Raw genomic sequence first — 21,700 nt, 5'->3', positions numbered from 1 at the left:
GTGGTAATTTACCAAAATTCGCTGGACTCTAGGGTGGTTCCCGCAGATTGGAAAACAGCAAATGTGACGCCACTGTTTAAAAAAGAAGGTAGACAAAAGGCAGGTAACTATAGGCCGGTTAGCTTAACTACTGTAGTAGGGAAAATGCTTGAATCTATCATCAAGGAAGAAACAGCGAAACATCTGGATATAAATTGTCCCATTGGTAAGACACAGCATGGGTTCATGAAGGGCAGGTCATGTTTGACTAATTTGGTGGAATTCTTTGAGAACATTACATGTGCAATGGACAATGGGAAACCTGTGGATGTGGTGTATCTGGATTTACAGAAGGCATTTGACAAGGTGCCGCACCAAAGACTGCTACATAAGATAAAGGTGCACAGTGTTACGGGTAATGTATTAGCATGGATAGAGGATTGGTTAACTAACAGAAAGCAAAGAGTGGGGGTAAATGGGTGTTTTTCTGTTTGGCGATCAGTGACTAGTGGTGTGCCTCAGGGATCAGTGTTGGGACCGCAATTGTTTACGATTTACATCGATGATTTGGAGTTGGGGACCAAGTGTAGTGTGTCAAAATTCGCAGATGATACTAAGATGGATGGCAGAGCAAAGTGTGCAGAGGACGCTGCAAGTCTGCAAAGGCATATAGATAACCTAAGTGAGTGGGCAAGGGTCTGGCAGATGGAGTACAATGTTGGTAAATGTGAGGTCATCCATTTTGGTAGGAATAACAGCAAAATGGACTATTATTTAAATGGTAAAAAATTGCAGTATGCTGTTGTGCAGAGGGACCTGGGTGTCCTTGTGCAGGAATCTCAAGGAGTTGGTTTGCAGGTGCTCAAGGTAATTAAGAAGGCAAATGGAATTTCGTCCTTCATTGCTAGAGGGATGGAGTTTAAAAACAGCGAGGTTATGTTGCAGCTGTATAAGGTGCTGCTGAGGCCACACCTGGAGTACTGTGTACAGTTTTGGTCTCCTTACTTGAGAAAGGATATACTGGCACTGGAGGGGGTGCAGAGGAGATTCACTAGGTTGATTCCGGAGTTGAGAGGGTTGGCTTATGAGGAGAGACTGAGTAGACTGGGGCTATACTCATTGGAATTCAGAAGAATGAGGGGAGGTCTTGTAGAAACATATAAGATTATGAAGGGAATAGGTAAGATAGAAGCAGGGAAGTTGTTTCCACTGGTGGGTGAAACTAGAACTAGGGGCCATAGCCTCAAAATAAGGGGAAGCAGATTTAGGACTGAGTTGAGGAGGAACTTCTTCACACAAAGGGTTGTGAATCTGTGGAATTCCCTGCTCAGTGAAGCAGTTGAGGCTACCTCATTGAATGTTTTTAAGGCAAGGATAGATAAATTTTTGAACAGTAAAGGAATTAAGGGTTGTGGTGAACGGGCGGGTAAGTGGAGCTGAGTCCACAAAAAGATCAGCCATGATCTTATTGAATGGCGGAGCAGGCTCGAGTGGCCAGATGGCCTACACCTAATCCTAGTTCTTATGTTCTTATAATATTTTATTCATGTATAAAGAAAAGCTCTAAGGTTGATAAAAGTGGGGTTAAGTGCCTGTATAAAAAAAATATTTCTATTTGAAATTTAGAAGCTTAATTTCTTTAGGAATTAGATACATCTTTACTGAACTTGATGTTTTTAAAAAGATACCTGCCATGTCCTGCATGCTGAAAGTATGAATGTGCAATAAATTGCCGGCTGATCTAAGGGTGTCATGGAATTAGAAATGCAGCTCTTGTTAGTTTATACAACCAAGATGGAGAAATGACTATCTTGCCAATCCCTTTAGGTCCATATTTAGAATTTAGATTTTTAGATTGTGCCCAATCAAGTGATCCAGCATGGGGGAGGGGTGGGGTTGCTGCAGGAAGCCAGAAGTATTGACAATGCAGCAGATGTAGAACCTGTCTGGTCAGTATGACTGAACTGCTTGCAAACCAATCTAGAAACTAGCAGCTATTTTACTCGTTTGAGGAAGGAAAATCAGACTAAGTGTTACTTTTCTCATGGTGACATGCAAATGTTTCTATGTGAGCTATATCACTGTGGTGTATCTTTGGAGAATTTGTTTAGCAAAGACACTTTGGCACTTTTCAATGAGGAACACTATTAAATTGTGCTGAATTGTGTTAAGCATGCCGTCTTTTGTAGGCAGTGTTGTGTAGGTGTACAATTTTTTTTCAAATCTGCACTTTGAACAACATTAGCATATTGTACCAGCACCAACTGTGTTTCAGAAAAGCAATTCTAGTCCAGCGTACTTTACATAATTTAAATAACTAAACACTAGAAGGCACTCTTGCTCTTTTGCACGCCCCTCGGTATTTAGCTGAAATTTAATAATCTGTGAAATTCTTCCCCTGTGCAGCTACGTTAAAGGCCATTGAACACATTAGCCCAGTAGGATTGTGATTATCACAGTTATTGTACATATTAATGTTGACATTCCAATGACTTATGCTAAAATATTGTTGCGGTAGGTTGAATACAATGCTAACAACTTATCTCACCTTCTCCTGAAGCAGCTGGCTCATGCTATGATAAGGTTACTGGGTAACAGGCCTCTCCCCTTATTTACCCTGTCCCTCCAAGTCAATACCACATGTCCACAGCTGAGAGTTATTCATGACTCTTGTTTGCAGATGGGCGACACACAGTCTGGAGCGATCCTGTTCTAACCTACCTATATGTTAGCAATTCTCAGCAGCAGTGACGTCAGTGTGAGCTCTAGCTGGCATTTTATTATTTCCCTAGCCAACATATGGCTTGAATTCAACTCCTATCGATATGAAGAAAAGTTATTTTTAAGTTTATTTATTATTGTCACAAGTCGGCTTACATAACACTGCAATTAATTTACTGTGAAAATCCCCTAGTCGCCACATTCCAGCCCCTTTTCGGGTACACGGAGGGAGAATTTAGCATGGCCAATGTACCTAACCATCTTTCGCACTGTGGGAGGAAACCAGAGCACGGGGAGAATGTGCAGACTCTGCACAGACAGTGACCCAAGCTGGGAATCAAACCCAGGTCCCTGGCGCTGTGAGGCAGCAGTGCTAACACTGTGCCACCATGCCATCTGAATTCTTGAGGCATAGAAGGAAATGGGGGACTTTGGGGTGTGAAGTAAAACTGATCTGAAGTCGCAAAGTTTTACAGCACATAAAGAGGACTATTGTGCCTGCGCCGGCCGTCAAACACCTATCTATTCTCATCCTATATGCCAGCACTTGGTCTGTAGCCTTGTATGCTGTAGCATTTAAAGTGCTCCTCTGAATGCATCACAAATGTTGTGAGAGTTCCCACCTCTACCACCCGTAGGCGAAAAAGTGTTGGGTGACCATGAGGAAGATTAGTAGGCGAATGGCAGGTAGTACAGGACTCTTCTGTGGTCATCCCCCTCTCAAACAGATACATCATGTTAGATACTGTTGTGGGGGTTGGCCACTCGGGGGACAGCAACAACAGACAAGTTTGTGGCATCACAGTTGACTCTGCTGCATAGATGGGGAGGAAAAAGGAGGGGAGAGTTTTAATAATAGGGAGCCGACAGGCATTTCTATGGCCGTGAGCGAGACTCTTGAATGGTATGTTGCCTCACTGGTGCCAGTGTCAGGGATGTTAGAGGCTGCAGGGCTATCTGAAGAAGAAGGGTGAACAGCCAGTGGTTGTGATTCATGTCGGACTAACGACATGGGTAAGAAAAGGAATGAGGTCCTGCAACAGGAATTTAGGGGAGCTAGGTAGTAAAGAGCAAGAATTCTAGGGTTGTGGTCTCTGGATTGCTTCAGTGCCACGTGAATAAAGCAAAAGTAATTTAGGTCGGATGAATGCTTGACTAAAGGGATGGTGTAGAAGGGAGGGCTTTAGATTTATGGATCATTGGAACAGTTTCTGATGTAGGTGGGACCTGTACAAGCTGGACGGGTTGTACCTGTACTGGAATGGGTTCAATATCCAGAGGAAACCCACGCAGACACCGAGAGAATGTGCAAACTCCACATGACAGTCACCAAAGCTGGAATTGAACCTGGGTTGCTGGTGCTGTGAGGCAGCGGTGCTAACCACTGTGCCAACGTGCCGCCAAATTTAAATTCCACCAGCTGCCATGGTAGGATTTAAACTCATGTCCCCAGGGTGTTAGTCTGAATGGCTAGAGTCCCAGGCCACTGAAATTGCCACTGCATGTTGGAAAACGTTCTGAGGGATAAGATTAATCAACACTTGGAAAGGGATCAGGAATAGTCAGCATGAATTTGTTGGTGGGAGATCCTGTCTAACTAATGTAGTTGAGTTTTTTGAAAAGGTAGCTCAGTATATTATGAGGGTAGCACAGTTGATGTGGTTTACATGGACTTCAGTAAAGCCTTTGGCAAGGTCCCACATGGCAGGCTGGTCCAAAAGGTTAGAGTCCATAGGATCCAAGGCAAGTTGGCAAATTGGATCCAAAATGGGCTCATTAACATGAGGCAGTAGTATTTGATGGTGATGGTGGATGGTTGCTTTTGTGATTGGAAGCCTGTGGCCAGTGGTGTACCATGGGGATAGGTGCTGGGACCCTTGCTGTTTGTTATATACATTAATGACTTGGATGTGAATGTAGAAGGAATAATTAATAAACCACTTACTTAATGAGTTTGCAGATAACAGGAACATTGGTGAAGAGGATAGCCTGAGGCTACAGACTGATATTGATCAGCTGGTAAATTGGACAGAGCCATGGCAGATGGAATTCAATCCTGATAAGTGTGAGGTGATACATTTCTGGAGATTAAATAAGGCTAGGATATGCACAATGAACGATAGGTCCCTAGGGAGTATTGTGGAACAAAGGACCTTGGTGTACAAGTACATAGATCCCTGAGGGTGGCAGCACAGGTAAATAGATGGTGAAGAAGTCATACGGAATGCTTGCCTTCATTTTTTGGGGCAGTGAATATAGGAGCAGGGAGGTTTTGGTACAACTTCATAAAATATTGTTAGGCCACAGATGGAATATTCTGTGCAGTTCTGGTCACTGCACTATTGGAAGGACGTGATTGTACTGAGAGGGTGCAGAGGAGATTCACTAGGATATTGCCTGGGATAGAAAGTTTCAGTTATGTGGAGAGACTGGATAGACTGGTTTTGCTTTCCCCGGAGCAGAGGAGGCTGAGGGAGTATCTGATTGAGGTATAAAAAATATGAAAGGCATGGATAGGGTAGATCATAAGAATATTTTCCCTATGTCTAAAACCAGAAGGCATAGGTTTAAGCTGAGCAGTAAGTGGTTTAGAGGGGATCGGAGGAAAAATTCTTTCACCCAGAGGTTGGTGGAAATATGGAACATGCTACCTGAGGGGGTGGTGGAGGCAGATACTCTCAACATTTCTGAAGCATCTGGATGAGCACTTAAATCACCAAGGAATAGTAGACTATAGACCAATTGCAGGTAATGGGATTAGTATAGTTTGGTATTTGATGGTCAGCATAGACATGGTGGGCCGAAGGGCCTGTTTCTCTGCTCTGACCTTTTCAACAAATGAGTCCAGATTCCCAACACCCTCTGGGTGAAAATGTTTTTCCCCTGAATCTCCTGCTCCTTACCTTAAATCCTTGCCCTCTGGTTATTGACTGCTCTACTAAGGGGGAAAGGTTCTCCTATCTACACTATCTATATCCCTATAACTTTGTACACCTTGAAAAGGATCCCGCCTTCTCTGCTCTAAGCAAAACAATCTTTTTTACGTAGAATCCGGACCCCAGTAAGTCTCCTAGCATCAAGTCTAAACAGGGGCAAGGAAACCTCCTGCTGATTACCACCTACTTTCCTCCCTCAGCTGATGAATCAGTTATCCTCCATATGGAACATCAGAGGGAGGAACACAGAGAATGATAAGGACACAAAATATACTCTGGAGTGGCTTGTAGCACCAAGTTGGCTGAGTTAGTGAATTATCTGCCAGACTGGGCCTGTGGCAGGCGGTGAGGGAACCACCAAAAGGGGAAAACAAATTTTGGCCAATGTGAATGGCCCCCCTGCTCCTCTCTCACTGTGAATGGCCCCCCTGCTCCTCTCTCACTGAATGGCCCCCCTGCTCCTCAATGTGAATGGCCCCCCTGCTCCTCTCTCGCTGTGAATGGCCCCCCTGCTCCTCTCTCGCTGTGAATGGCCCCCCTGCTCCTCTCTCACTGTGAATGGCCCCCCTGCTCCTCAATGTGAATGGCCCCCCTGCTCCTCTCTCGCTGTGAATGGCCCCCCTGCTCCTCTCTCACTGTGAATGGCCCCCCTGCTCCTCTCTCAATGTGAATGGCCCCCCTGCTCCTCTCTCGCTGTGAATGGCCCCCTTGCTCCTCTCTCAATGTGAATGGCCCCCCTGCTCCTCTCTCACTGTGAATGGCCCCCCTGCTCCTCTCTCACTGTAAATGGCCCCCCCTGCTCCTCTCACTATGAATGGCCCCCCTGCTCCTCTCTCACTGTAAATGGCCCCCCTGCTCCTCTCTCACGGTGAATGACCCCTGTGCTCCTCTCACTGTGAATGGCCCCCCTGCTCCTCTCTCAATGTGAATGGCCCCCCTGCTCCTCTCTCACTGTGAATGGCCCCCCTGCTCCTCTCTCGCTGTGAATGGTCACATTGCTACTCACTTGCTCTTAATTTTTTTTTGCAAAAATATACTTTGTTCATATAAAATCTGAAAAACACTTTACAAAATATTTCCGATTAATAATGATATTCACATTTTCTCTAGAGATCAAGATGCCCTCTGAGGTGCTTCAGTTTAGTAATGAGAACATTACAAACATTTCAATATTTTCATTATAGAGAGGAAAGTTCTTTACTAACTATATACGTTGGTCATGTTGCACTCTGCGGTGCTTCAATTCAATGACATACAGGCCAGAACTCTACCACCTCGTCCGCCACGGAATTGGCACGAGAGAAGGTCCGACAATGGAAATCTCAGTTGACCTCAGACAGGAATTTCCGATCTCGCCCATAGTCCCACCCATAGTCTGCGGGGTTTAACTGGTTATCAGCCGCTTGGTGTACATTGGCTGAAAGGCCTTACACAATGGCCTTTCCCCATAGCCTTTGGAGATGGCTGCCCCAAGCTTGACTGCATCCAACTGCATGTAGTGAATCACGGAATGTGCCAATCTGCAACGCTTGGTCGAGGTCAATTCTATTCCCTGGACGATCAACCAAATTTTGGGCAGACCAAAGAATATCTTTTACTGAGTTGATGACCCTGGGCAGCAGTTGGTATTTATCTTGGTGTGCGTCCCTGGGAACAGCCCGTAGAGCACAGAGTCCTGCGACAGAGCTGCACGGGATGAACCTCAACAAATACTACTGCATCTCTCTCCAGACTTCTTTGCAAAGGCACATTCCACAAGGAGGTGTGTGACCGTCTCTTCCCCCCCCCCAGCTATTTTGAGGGCAGCGTGCGGTGGCACAGATACCTCGGGCATGCATAAAGGATCTGTCGAGGAATGTCCTCACCACCAGCCAAGCTAGCTTTTGGTGCTTGTTTGAAAGGTGATGAGGCATTCTGCCCAATGACTCTGACAGTCTGCTCAGGGAACTGTCTGTCAGGATCCACCATCTCCTTTTCCCACAGGGCCTTGAGGAGATTACATGCCGACCACTGCTTGATCGCCTTGTGGTCAAAAATGTTTCTCTTAACAAATTTTTCCATGAGGGACAGGTGAAACGGCACGATCCAACTACATGGAGCGTTCCTCGGCAATGTGGCCAAACCCATCCTTCGCGACACCAGGAACAGGTAAAATCTTGGTGACACCTGGTGTTTGTGTACCAAGGATCTAGCTTGATGCAGCTGCACACAAAGGTGGCTATCAGGATGAGAGTGGCGTTGGGTACATATTTCCTCCCTTATCCAGTGATTTGTGCATGGTGTCCCATTGGACATACCATCTTGGATCTCCAGATGAGCTTGAAGATGACTGCTACGGTGCAAGATCAGGAAATCCTGAGGTGGGAGGGAGAGGAGCCTGAGGTAGCGGTACATATTGGTACCGCTGATGTGTGTAGGAAGGGAGAAGGGGTCATGAAAAGGGAGTACAGGGAATTAGGGAGACAGCTGAGAAAGAGGAAAGCAAAGGTAGTAATCTCAGGATTACTGCCTGTGCCACGGGAAGGTGAGGGCAGGAATGGAGTGAGGTGGAGGATGAATGTGTGGCTGAGGGACTGGTGCAGGGGGCAGGGATTCAGGTTCCTGGGCCATTGGGACCTCTTTAGGGGCAGGGGTGATCTGTATACAAAAAACGGGTGGAACTTGAATCACACGGGGACCAATATCCTGGCCGGTAGGTTGGCTAAGGCTACTGGGGAGAATTTAAACTAGATAGGTTGGGGGGAGGGGAGCTAGAAGAGTTGACTAGGATCAAGGAACTAATTGATGGGGGGGAGGATGCAGGGGTAAGGGGAATTACAAAATTAATGGTAGAGGAGAGGGTGCAGGTGAATGAAGGCGGTAATTTAGATAAGGGAGTAGAGGGAGAGGGTGTTCGCGACTCATCAAAGCGGGTCCAGATAAAAGCTGGAATAAGGACACTTTGCCTGAATGCACGAAGCATTCGGAACAAGGTAAATGAGTTGATGGTGCAAATCAGCACAAGTGGGTACGATCTAGTGGCCATTACAGAAACGTGGCTGAAAGGTGATCAGGACTGGGAGATGAATATCCAGGGGTATCAGGCGTTTAGGAAGAATAGACAGGAAGGAAAAGGTGGTGGGGTCGCGCTATTAATAAGAGATAATATCAGGGTAGTACTGAGGGATGACATAGGCTCTGAGGAACAAAACGTGGAATCATTATGGGTAGAGATGAGGAATAGTAGAGGGAGAAAGACACTAGTAGGTGTGGTATATAGGCCCCCAAATAATAATGTTGAGGTAGGGAGGGCTATAAACAAGCAGATAAGGGATGCGTGTAAAAACGGAACGGCAATAATCATGGGGGACTTCAACATGCACATTGACTGGCAGACTCAAGTCGGTAAGGGTGGAATGGAGGAAGAGTTCTTAGAATGCTGTCGGGATAGTTTCCTTGAACAGCATGTTACGGAACCGACGAGGGAACGAGCTATTTTGGATCTGGTATTGTGTAACGAGGTAGGTAGAATTAAGGATCTTATTGTGAAGGACCCTCTTGGGTCTAGTGACCATAATATGGTCGAATTTCTGATTCAGATGGAAGAGGAGAAAGTTTGGTCCCAAATCAGTGTCCTCTGTTTGAACAGAGAGAAATATGATAGGATGAGGGATGAATTGGCTAAGGTAGACTGGGAGAGCAGGCTGGCAGGTAGGATAGCTGAGGAACAGTGGAGGATTTTTAAGGAGATCCTTTTCAGTTCTCAGCAAAAATATATTCCAGCAAAAAACAAGGATTGTAAGAAAAGGGAGAACCAGCCGTGGATAACGAAGGAAATAAAGGAGAGTATTAAAATAAAAACAGCTGCGTACAGAGTGGCCAAAAATAGTGGAGAAACAAGTGATTGGGAAAAATTTAAGAAACAACAAAGAGAGACTAAGAAAGCGATAAAGAAAGGAAGGATAGACTATGAAGCTAGGCTAGCAATTAATATAAAAAATGATAGTAAAAGTTTTTATAAATATGTAAAAAGGAATAGAGTGGCTAGAGTGAATGTTGGACCCTTGGAGGACGAGAGGGGGGAGTTAATAGTGGGAAATGAGGATATGGCTGAGTCTTTAAATAAGTTTTTTGTGTCGGTCTTCACGGTGGAGGACACAAATAGTTTGCCAAATATTAACGATAGAAGGTTGGCAGCAGGAGAAATACTTAATACAATTAATGTTACCAGAGAGGCAGTGCTGGGTAGACTAATGGGACTGAAGGTGGACAAGTCCCCGGGTCCGGATGGAATGCATCCCAGGGTATTGAAAGAAATGTCAGAGGTAATAGTGGATGCGTTAGTGATTATTTATCAAAACTCGTTGCATTCTGGGGTAGTGCCGGTTGATTGGAAAACGGCTAATGTTACGCCGCTGTTTAAAAAAGGAAGGAGACAAAAGGCGGGTAACTATAGGCCGGTCAGCTTAACGTCTGTAGTAGGGAAAATGCTGGAATCCATTATTAAAGAGGAGATAGCAGGGCATCTGGATAGAAATGGTTCGATCAATCAGACGCAGCATGGATTCATGAGGGGAAAGTCGTGCTTGACGAACATGTTGGATTTTTATGAAGATGTGACTAGGGCGGTTGATGGAGGAGAACCGGTGGATGCGGTGTTTTTGGATTTCCAAAAGGCGTTTGATAAGGTGCCCCATAAAAGGCTGCTGAAGAAGATTAGGGCACACGGAGTTGGGGGTAGTGTGTTAAAGTGGATTGGGGACTGGCTATCCGACAGGAAGCAAAGAGTCGGAATAAATGGGTGTTTTTCCGGTTGGAGGAAGGTAACTAGTGGCGTGCCGCAGGGATCGGTACTCGGGCCGCAACTGTTTACCATTTATATAGATGATCTGGAGGAGGGGACGGAGTGTAGGGTAACGAAGTTTGCAGACGACACAAAGATAAGTGGAAAAGTGAATCGTGTGGAGGACGGAGAAGATCTGCAGAGAGATTTGGACAGGCTGAGTGAGTGGGCGAGGATATGGCAAATGGAGTATAACGTTGAGAAATGCGAGGTTATACACTTTGGAGGAAATAATAACAAATGGGATTACTATCTCAATGGAAACAAATTAAAACATGCTACCGTGCAAAGGGACCTGGGGGTCCTTGTGCATGAGACGCAAAAGCCCAGTCTGCAGGTACAACAGGTGATCAAGAAGGCAAATGGGATGTTGGCCTATATTGCGAAGGGGATAGAATATAAAAGCAGGGATGTCTTGATGCACCTGTACAGGGCATTGGTGAGGCCGCAGCTGGAATACTGTGTGCAGTATTGGTCCCCTTATATGAGGAAGGATATATTGGCATTGGAGGGAGTGCAGAGAAGGTTCACCAGGTTGATACCGGAGATGAGGGGTTTGGATTATGAGGAGAGGCTGAGGAGATTGGGTTTGTACTCGTTGGAGTTTAGAAGGATGAGGGGGGATCTTATGGAGACTTATAAGATAATGCGGGGGCTGGATAGGGTGGAGGCGGAGAGATTCTTTCCACTTAGTAAGGAAGTTAAAACTAGAGGACACAGCCTCAAAATAAAGGGGGGTCGGTTTAAGACAGAGTTGAGGAGGAACTTCTTCTCCCAGAGGGTGGTGAATCTCTGGAATTCTCTGCCCACTGAGGTGGTGGAGGCTACCTCGCTGAATATGTTTAAAGCGCGGATGGATGGATTCCTGATCGGTAAGGGAATTAAGGGTTATGGGGATCAGGCGGGTAAGTGATACTGATCCACGTCAGATCAGCCATGATCTTATTGAATGGCGGGGCAGGCTCGAGGGGCTAGATGGCCTACTCCTGCTCCTATTTCTTATGTTCTTATATTCTTATGTATGGGCCAGACCTGTACCACATACACCAACCCTGAGAGTAGCTCGCACCTGATGAGCAGGTTTTTGCCCTCAATGGAGGCAGATTGTTGCTCCCATATGCCCAGTTTCTGCTTTAACTGCTCGTCCCAGTTTTTGGCACATGCCCCAGCCGCTCCGAACCATATCCCCAGCATCTTCAGGTAATCTGTCCTGACAGTGAAGGGGACAAAGGATCAGTCAGCCCAGTTCCCAAAGAACATGGTTGAGCTCTCGCCACGGTTTACCTGGGCTCCCAAGGCCAGTACAAACTGGTCACAAATGTTCAGGCGCCTGCACACTGGCATCGGATCTGAGCAGAGGCGAGCAATGTCATCCATGTACAGGGAGACTATGTCCTGCGTGCCCCCGCTGCCTGGGATCATCACTCCATTAATGCCAGGATCCTTCCTGATGGACTTGGCAAAAGGTTCTATACAAAACACAAGCAGGACAGAGCAGAGAGGGCAGCCCTGCTCTACACTGTGAACCATTCGAAAATACTACTTAACTCACCAACTTTGGATGGTTCTGACTGGGTTACAGGGAGCCAGATACAGTTAGAAGAATTAACCCCCCCCCCCCCCTCCGCCACCTCCCCCATGGGATTCCCCCACACACGCACAGTACTCCTGCCTGGCAAGCCCGATTCTCACCCACTGACCTGATCCAACCCCATTCTTTCGACCAAAGTGAACAAGTTCACATTTTCCCACATTATATTCCATGGGCGGAATTTTACGAGACATTTTTTCTAAATGTCCAACTAGTCTGAAAGTGAGAGAGTTCCAAATCCGTTTTTTGGCCGAGTTTTTACGCCCAATCTTATGCACCTCTGGCAGCAATTTTACCGTCTCGCCCACCTCAGAATCAGGGCGGGCGAGGCTCGTAGAACGGAATCCTCCGTTGGCCTCGAGCGTCATTTTACGAGCCTCGCCCCGAACAAGGTCATAAAATCCCCCCCTCTGTCTCTGAAATTTTGGACTAGTCTGTTTCTGGCCAGAGAGGCTGTGGATGGGGCTTAACTCGACAGCCTGTAGAGGGCGGTATGGGGTTTGTGCAGACCTCTGATGCTGCACATGTGCATTAACAGTAGCAAGGCCCAGACAGACAGAGAGAGAGCTGTCAAGCCTCTGCTTCCGCAGGCAGCCTCAACTAGCTCCACCCCACTGCAATCATGGGGGCCCATAGCCCAAGATGCAGGCCCCACCACCCCCCACCGCCCAGATTGATTGTGGAGCCCCACCGATCGTGGACTCTCTCCCCCACCAATCACAAGCAGAGTGGCAACGGACCCCCTCCCCCCCGCAGGCCCCGCCCCTGGCACTGCATAGTGTGCCAAGTGGGCCTTGCCCAGATGCCAGGCTGGCACTGCCGATGGGGCACCCCCGTCTTACACTCGGCCTCCCCAGGGGGTCTCAATGGCCTCCAGTTCTACTGGCGAAGCCAACACGACTGTTCCTCGTTCATGGGGAGCGGTGTTTTCCTCGCCGGAGAGAACCTCTCCCGGCGAGGCCAAAAAGGCAACTGAGCCCAGACAATTGAGCGCTGGGCTCACTAAACCGATGGAAATAAACATTAGAATAAATTGCAATAAATTAATCAACCTCTCACCCATTTCTGGGCAAAATGGGCGTAAAGCGGCAATAAAATTCCGCCCCATCTGTCAAATTTTGATCCATTCAGTTAACCTACCTGTGTCCCTTGCAGATTCTTGGGGTGGGATTTCCGGCCCCTGTTACCAGAAAATCCCGCCCGAGGTTAATGGACCTTTCCGTGGTTCACTCCTCACCCGCTCCGATTCCCGTGGTGGGTGGGACAGTAAAATTTGCACCAAGATGTCCTCTTCACAAGTTACTTTCCTACTTGTTTTTATGTCATTGGCAAATTTGCAGCCATACAGTTGGTCCCTTCATCCAAGTCATTGATATACGTTGTAAACAGTTGAGACCCAAGCAATGTTCCCTGTGGCAACCCAATCGTTACATCTTGCCAACACAAAAATGATCTATTTATGCCTTCTCTCTGTCTCCTGTTTGCTAACCAACCCTCTATCTGTGCTAATTTGTTACCCACTACGCCAAGAGCTCTTATTTTGCATAGTAACATTTGATGTGACACCTTGTCAAATATCTTCTGGAAATTAAGTACAGCACATTCTCTGGTTCCCTTTCATCCATGTTGTTTGTTATTTCCTCAAAGAACTCAAATAAATTAGTCAAACATGACTTCCCTTTCACTAAACCATGTTCGCTCTGCCTGATTAGATTGAGATTTTCTAAGCCCCCCTGCTATAATCTCCTTAATAATAGATTCCAGCAACTTGCTCATGACAGAAGTTAGGCTAACTGGCCTGTAATTCCCTGCTTTCTGTCTCCCTCTTTTCCTGATTAGAGGAGTCACGTTTGCTATTTCCCAAAACTAATGATGAGTTAAACTACGGTGAAGAGTACAAAGTGTTCAAAAAGAAATGAACTTCAAACTTGAGTGGTATATACCATTAAGAGGCAAAAATCATAGAATCCCTACAGAGTTCTACTTAGCAAAACAGCCATGTCAGTGAAATAAGTGAGATAATATAAAATTAAAGGAAAGAGCATACAAAAATTGCAAGGGAGAATTATGAAAATTGATAGAGCTACAAAAAAGAAATCTTCATGGGATATCAAGATTAACACAAAGGTTCTTCTCTTTGAATTAGAAGGAAAAGAGCACTCGATTAATGTAGGCCCTGTTCAAACATATGTGAATAATATTGGAAATGAAAATAAGGATTCCCAGACTTCTTTGAACTGCAGATTTGTTAAATAATTACTCTCTCAGCATTCGTGTCGAAGAAGATTTTTCATTATTTGTTTATGGAATCTGGGTGTCTTTTGCAGTCCAACGATGTGCGGGTTAGGTGGATTGGCCATGCTAAATTGCCCTTTAGTGTCAGGGGACTAGCTAGGGTAAATACATGGGGCTAGAACCTGGGGATTGTGGTCGGTGCAGACTCGATGGACCAAATGGTTCCTTCTGCACTGTAGGATTCTATGAGTCTATGATTCTATTGCCCATCTCTAATTGCCCTTGAAGCAGGCATTGAGCTGCAGCTCATGTGGTGCAGGTACATCCTGGTGATGTTTGTTATAATGTTCCAGGATTTTGACCCAGCAATAATGAAGGAATGGCAATATATTTCCAAGTCAAAATGGCATGTAACATGAAAGGAAACTTGAAGGTCATGGTGTTCCTGTGCAGAAAGATCCTTGATGAGTTGCTGCTTTGATCTTGTAGATGTTACACACTGCAGCCACTGTGCACTGGTGGCGGAGGAATGAATGTTTTGGGTACTAGATGGGGTGTCAATCAAGTGAGCAGCTCTTGCCCTGGGTGGTGTCAAGTGTTGAAGCTGCAATCATCCTGGAAAATGGGCTATATTCCACTACAATAGAAGCTTGAGCCTTGTGGAATGCCTTTGGGGAGTTAGGAGGTGAGTTACTCTCTGCAGAATTCCCAACCTCTGACTGCTCCTATAAGCATTGTATTTATGTTTTTGGGGTCGGATGGAGAGAGGACATGTCTCCTTTTCTTTTTGCTCCCACTTTTCATTGGGCTCATGTCCAACCCTTGTAGCCCCTTGTGATGCCTTGTCCTTACATTCTGGCTTGTTGTCGTCTTGTCCCCGGTTTGTATTTTTTATTCATGTTGTCTATTTTTATGCGGAATGGTGGACAAGGGTGTACTTGTGTGGTGGGGAAAAAAGGAAAAGGGGGGTTCTTTTGTTCATGGGGTACGGTGGAGTACATGGGGGGGGGGGAGGTGAAACCTGAGGAGGTAAAGGGGGAGCCTCAGGGAGGGGGGGCTTGTGTACTGCATTGGTTGAAGCCCAAAATATTCTGTAAATGCCTAGAATGGTAGTGGTTAACTCAGTCCCTTTGGGGGGTTGTCCGTGTGTGAGAGAGTGCCGGGTATATGAGATGATGAGTGAGTACGTCTCTTTTAGGTTTCCCTCTGGGATATGATTCAGGTGTGTAAGACTGTGGGGGTCCCGGATAGGGTGAGTAGGGAGCAGTTGTTTCCCTTCATTGGGGGCTCTGTCTCAGGAGGCCATAGTTTTAGGATAAAGGTCAGTAGATTCAGAAGAGATTTGAGAAAAGGCCTATTTTATTCAGAGGGTGGTGGCTATGTGGGATGCATTGCTTGGGGAGGTAAATGAGGCCTAAAGTCTTACCAGGTTATATTTGGGTGGACCTTTGAGATCTCTTAATATTCCCTGTTCTGGAAACTGTGAAGGAAAATCTTTAGTGGTAGTTGTTGTTGGGGAAAGTTCAGTGGGCCAAATAGCCTTGCCTCCAATCTATGACTCCAGGTGGTTAGATGGAGGTGTTGTGGTTGGCTACTTCCCTGTGGGTTTCCGCCCAGCTCCTGTTCCCGTTTCCTCTGTGTGATTTTTTTTTTCAGGGGGCGCATGTTACCTAAGTGTCTGGACATTTGGTCCGGTGGATTATGACTTGGTTTAGTTGCAGGGAGTAGAGGGTGATGGACTAGGGCTACACCAGGTATGTGCGGGGGTGGGGGGAGGGTTGTTGTACATGTGGGAGAGATGGTGGCTTGAGGGGAAAGGGGGGGGAAGGGGGGTGTTGGGTGTCCCTGAGAGAAGAGGGTAGTGGGTGCGTGGGTTCTGCTGAGTTTTAGGTCGTTGAGGGGTGTTTGCTGAGGTGGTGTGTGTTAGGAGGAGGGGACTGTCAGGTTGGGGACTTTTGTTGTGTTCCTGGAGGTTGGGATGGATGTCAGGATGATCTGTTTGTTGGAGAGTGGTTCTGTGGAAAGGGGTTCCTTTTTTTTTGTTTTTTTCGAGCTGGTGGGGGGTTTTGTGTGCATGTTGTCGAGAAAGTTTCTGGATTGTGGGGGCTTTTGCTGGGAAGTAGTAGGTAGATTGTTGGGGAGAAGGCTAGGTGAGGGGGAGAGTACCTGGGGGTTCCTGACAGGGGTGTTGATGGGTGGCTAGAGGGTTTGAGGGATTTTTCTTTTGGGTGGGAGACCTTTTCTGTGGGTTTGAAGAGTTGTTTCGGGTCTATGTGGTGTTCCTAAGGGGTTATTCAAGGAGAGGGGTTAGTATGTCCAGGTTCGTTATGTTCGTTTCTCTGATCCTATAACCATTGTATTTATGTGTTAGATTTTGGTCAATAATTACTCCCAGAATGTCAATGATGGGAAATTCAGTGATGGTAATACCATTGCATTTCAAGGGCAATATTTCTCTTGTTGGAGATACTTATTGCCTGGCACTTGTATAACCTGAATATTGACTTCATTGATGGTGTTGTTACGAACGCCATCAAAACCGATGTCTTTTAAAAAGATATTTGAACTCCCCAGTGACCAGCTTAAAGAAATTGTACAACAATATTTCAAGTTTTAAGACTTTTATTGTAACAAACAAACTTCAAGTAACATCAACTAAACATTACTTAAAGGGCAACAAATTCTCTAAACTACAGCAATGTAGTTATTAATGTCTTAACATGGCTGCTAACCCCATACTCTTCATCACACTCTCCACCAGATTAGTCTTCATAAGAAACAGTCCACCATCAACCCAGCTACAAATGGGTTCACTTCTCCCGATTTTGCAGAGTTGTAATGTCCCATGACTATTGACACTCCTCTCACTTAGCCTCCTGTGAATTCCTGAATTCCCAAACTGATTTTCAGCAATAAGGCCCACTCCGTGATTTCTTTTCCTGACCTCGCCAGGACAAACATTTTCAGAATTTTTAAATTGCCACGGGCTGTATCTCTTGACCAGAGACAGCTAATATAATTTGTACAGTGCAGAAAGAGGCCATTCGGCCTATCAGGTCAGCACCGAAAGAGCATCTTACCCAAGCCCACCCCTCCGCCCTATCCCTGTGCATTTAACGTGGCAAATCCACCAAACCACTGGACGAAATAGAGTTGGTGGAACAAGAGGACACACCCACTTTTACAGTACTAATTGCCATATTCTGATTTGTATTTAAAGGTCCAGTCTTTTCATAATATAGTGTGGATTGCATAAAGATAGTTAGAAAAGTAAGTTGTGAAGAGGACATAAGTGTGGTAAACCACTGTTATCTGTGGTGGTTAACCACTGTAGTTAGTATTTCTCAGTACCTGTATATGTGGCACATCCCTGTCGGTTCCGCCCAAGTCTCCTCCCCCTGGTCTGGGTATAAAGGCGGTGGCTCCACCTCCCTTGCTCTCAGTTCAGATCAGATCACCGACAGGGATGGCTCCAAGTTCTTGCCAATAAAAGCCTGTTTGTCTTGCTCTCAACTAGTCTCGGCTCGATTGATAGTGCATCAATAAGGAAGCTAGGAAATGTGAAATTGTCCATCCTGGCAGGAAGGATAAAAAAGAGGCACATTATCTAAATGGTGAGAGATACAGAATCACAAAAGACTAGTATATAAGTACAGCAAGTAATCAGGAAAGCTAACAGAATGTTACTGCTTATTGCGAGTGAATTGAACAAGTAGGGAGCTTATACTTCAGTTGTACAGGACACTGTTGAGACCACATTTGGAGCACTGTGCAGTATTGACCTCCTTATTTAAAGAAGGATGTAAATGTGTTGTAAGCATTTTAGAGAAGGTTTGCTATACTAATCCCAAGATTGAGTGAGTTGTCTTGTGAGGAAAGGTTAGATTGGTTAGGCTTGTATCCGCTGGAGTTTAGAAGAGTAAGAGGCAACTTGATTGAAACATTTAAGATCCTGAGGGGTCTTGACAGGGTCGATGTGGAAATGATGTTTCCTCTAGTGAGGGATTTCAAACTTGCGGGTCACTGTTTAAAAATAAGGTGGTCACACTTTGAGACAGTGATGGGGAGAAACCTTTTCTCTGAGCGCCATGAATCTTTTGAACTCCCTTCCTCAAAAGGCAGTGGGAGCAGAGTCTTTGAATAATTTTAGGCAGTGGTGGATAGATTCGTGATTAACAAGAAGGTGAAAGGTTATCAGTGGTAGGAGGGAGGTTACAATTAGATCAGCCATGATCTTATTTAATGACAGAGCAGGATTAATAGGCCAAGTGGCTTACTTCTACTCCTAATTCATATGTTAATGAATGGGTTAGTAGATGAATAGGTGGATGAGTAAGTAGGTGAATAGGAGGGTGAGCTGGGTAGTGAGTAGGTAAATGAGTAAGGTGGGTTGTTGGATAGGTGAATGGGTGACAAGATATGAATTAACTATGCTGTTTCCTGTAATTTTAGCAGTTGTTTCCACCACAAGAACGAATGAACATAATGCAACTGTGAATTCTTCTAGTGAAAACATTCAGTCGGATGAGACAATAACAGAAGAAACACCACTATCTTCAGCTGCACCAGAATATCTGGAGTCGAGTGAGACGAGGGCTGTGGAGTGACAGCGTTGTAACCAGATTGATCTGACCATGTTGAAGTGTAATCACTTACATTGTTCCTTATTAGGAATATTTCTATCTATTTTGTAGAATCACATAGATCTACAGCACAGACACAGGCCATTCAGCCTAGCAGGTCTATGCAAATGTTTATGCTTCACATTCCCCATCCCTCTTCATCCAACTTAATTTTTCCCTCAGTTGCTTACCCAGTTTCCTCTTAAAAACATCTCTGCAATTAGCCTCAATTATCCCATCTTCCACATTCAAACAACTCTCTGGGGAAAGAAGTTTCATTCAAATTCCTTCTTGAAAGCATTGGTGACGATCTTATATTTATGATTCTAAGTTTTGAACTCCTCTGCTGAAGGAAACATTCTCTACATCTGCCCCTTCATTACTTTAAATACCTCTATCAGGTCACTCCTTAGCCTTAAGAGCCCCAGTTTCCTGAAAGTTACAACCTCTCAATTCTGGTGTCATCTGTAGCAGCAGATGGAAAAATGATGTGCAATATAGCGGTATCCTTTTTTTAATGTGGAGACCAGAATTATGCACAGTATTCCAAGTGTGGTCCAGCCAAGTTTCTGTACAAGTTTAACAGAACTTCTTGGCCTTTCAATTCTATTCCTGCAGATGCTTATCCAAGTAGTTTTCTGCTTTTTTAAATGGAGTTATTTAACCTCCAAAGCTACTTTAGATGATTGTGAATTTGTGCTTCTGGATTCTTTTTGTTCCGTTTAGATTCTTATATGAAAAGAGATTGTTTATGGATATAACTTTTTAATATTATAGATACTTATCCTGCAAACATCTGTAGCTGGAGTTTACGCATGTAAATGCAAAAGAAATCAAAATAGTTTGAGCCTGAGTGGGGCACATGGTAGCTGTAATCTAAATCAAAGATCAGTCGTAATTAATTCCTCTTGAATCATTTTAAGAAATCCAATGTTGCCCATTAAAGAAAAAAATGATTCTATACTAATTTTTCCATGATAGTTTCATTCATTAAAAATTATATTGATTATACTGCTGTCACAAACTTAAACAATTCTCCACAGGTGGCTGAAATGGTATTGAATTCACTACCAGATAAAGTAGTTCAGGCCAAAATGCTGTCTGATTTCAAGAAAAAAATTAGAAATAGCTGTTGGGGCTAAAGGGTTCAAGGAATATGGGGGGAAAGCGGGATCAGAATATTGAATTCAATGATCAGCCATGATCAAAGTAAGTGGTGGAGCAAGCTCAAAGGGCCGAATGGCCTACTTCTGCTTCAATTTTCTTTTTATCATCCTGATTCTCTCGTGTGCAGGATTTGAACCTAAATCTATTTTTGAGAATTTCCTGTTACTGTGAGATTTTGCACAATAATGTAGATGGTGTGAGATTGGCTTGGTTAAACATTTGGGCACAAGAGAAATTAAATAACATTTTCAATAAATGACTTGATAGAGTGCATTCTGTTATAGACTGCACATTATATTTTGCTATGGGGTGATCTAGGCCTCACATTGACACAAGTTATTCTGTATAATATATTTCAAGTAAAGTCACTGGAGTTAAATTCTGGATTTTTTGAGATCCCATTTCAAGGCTCTCATCAGAAGGCAGTGTGAAGCACACTTCTTGCACTTTTTAACCTTGTTAATAGGGCAAAAAAACCAACTGTTTTGTTAGCTTTTTCATGATATTAAAACTTCAATGAGTTTTTCGAGGTTTCTGAGGAAATATCTGCATATGCGTGCATTTCTGCATGTGGAATTCACCTTTTCTCATACAGAGAGCTACGTGGAAATAGGGATATAACACAGTGATATCTCTGGATTTTAAGATCATTAATTTATGCGTATTAAAAATGTTGGTGCAGGATCCCTGTTTTGTCATCAGATGTCACTCAACTGTTTAGTAAGTAGTGAGACGATCATTTCTATAAGGCTATTGCTTTATTTCGGATGTGATGCACATTTCGGCACACTGTTCTCTTGATTCTTTGACTCTGGCCTTAAACTCCCGAAAATTAGTTCCAGAGCACTAGGGCTGAATTTTCATCCTGGAGGCAAATAATGGGAGTCGGGAAAATTTCTGGCATGGACCACCCACCTTAGGAGAAAGGAAGAGTAGGGGTGGTGAGGAGATGGGGGGGTGCAGGCTGCAGTCAAGTTAGCTGACTCGAGAAAAAGTTCAGCCACAGTCACGGGACTGCCAGTTGCAGAGGTGGGATGTTTGAAAGGGCTGCCTCAGTGCTGTGGGACTTTGTCCCAGTTACAGTAAAAACAGAAAGCCCCTCACATATCCTCACCCCACATGTACCCATGTTCTATCCATGCCACCTCATGCCCCCACTCATTTCCAAGGTATTTTGGGCTCTCGGCTAAGAGTACATAATGAGGCTTGGCAGAGAGCCTAGAAATCCATTGGCCTTTTGAAGGAGCTGGGCCAGGAAAACAATGCTTGATTAATACTTCTGGCTCTTTGATCTATCAATTTCACAATGTTTATTTTCACAAGATAAAGAGGCTTCAAGTGCTTACAATTTCAACTATTGATACTCTAAAGGGTCTGGATGATTTGACACTTTATTTGGGCTGTAATAAAAAGTTTATTTAAGAAAATTATCAATGAATCACTTTTTTCATGTTTTTGTGCATATCCTACAATAGGTCACTATAGGGTTAATTACTTCTATTTAGCGTATCATGGTTGTATTGGCATGAAAGTGTCATGTCTTTGCATGAAGGGCATCTTCTGTTGTAGGGGGGAGAGTGCAGGCTATAGCTATGGCAGCTGACCAGGGAAAGGTTCAGAGCCAGTC

At 44.8% G+C, this 21,700-nt stretch overlaps 1 protein-coding gene across 2 annotated transcripts in view; it reads left to right on the top strand.

The window, feature by feature from the left end:
- Nucleotides 1-21,493, top strand: part of LOC144495534 (protein sel-1 homolog 3-like) — an 83,715-nt gene extending 62,222 nt beyond the window's left edge. The window contains exon 25 of one of the 2 annotated variants that reach the window (XM_078215607.1): nucleotides 18,737-21,493. In XM_078215607.1, the coding sequence (XP_078071733.1) occupies nucleotides 18,737-18,891 (155 nt within the window). In that variant the 3' untranslated portion in view covers nucleotides 18,892-21,493. The remainder of the gene's footprint in view (nucleotides 1-18,736) is intronic. The other variant, XM_078215618.1, reaches the window with a different exon arrangement.
- Nucleotides 21,494-21,700: the final 207 nt, after the last annotated feature.

The sequence above is a fragment of the Mustelus asterias genome, chromosome 1, assembly GCF_964213995.1.
Source record: "Mustelus asterias chromosome 1, sMusAst1.hap1.1, whole genome shotgun sequence".
Classification (NCBI taxonomy): domain Eukaryota; kingdom Metazoa; phylum Chordata; class Chondrichthyes; order Carcharhiniformes; family Triakidae; genus Mustelus; species Mustelus asterias.
Note: the sequence above shows the minus strand (reverse complement) of the source record. Positions and strands in the feature narration are given on the sequence as shown.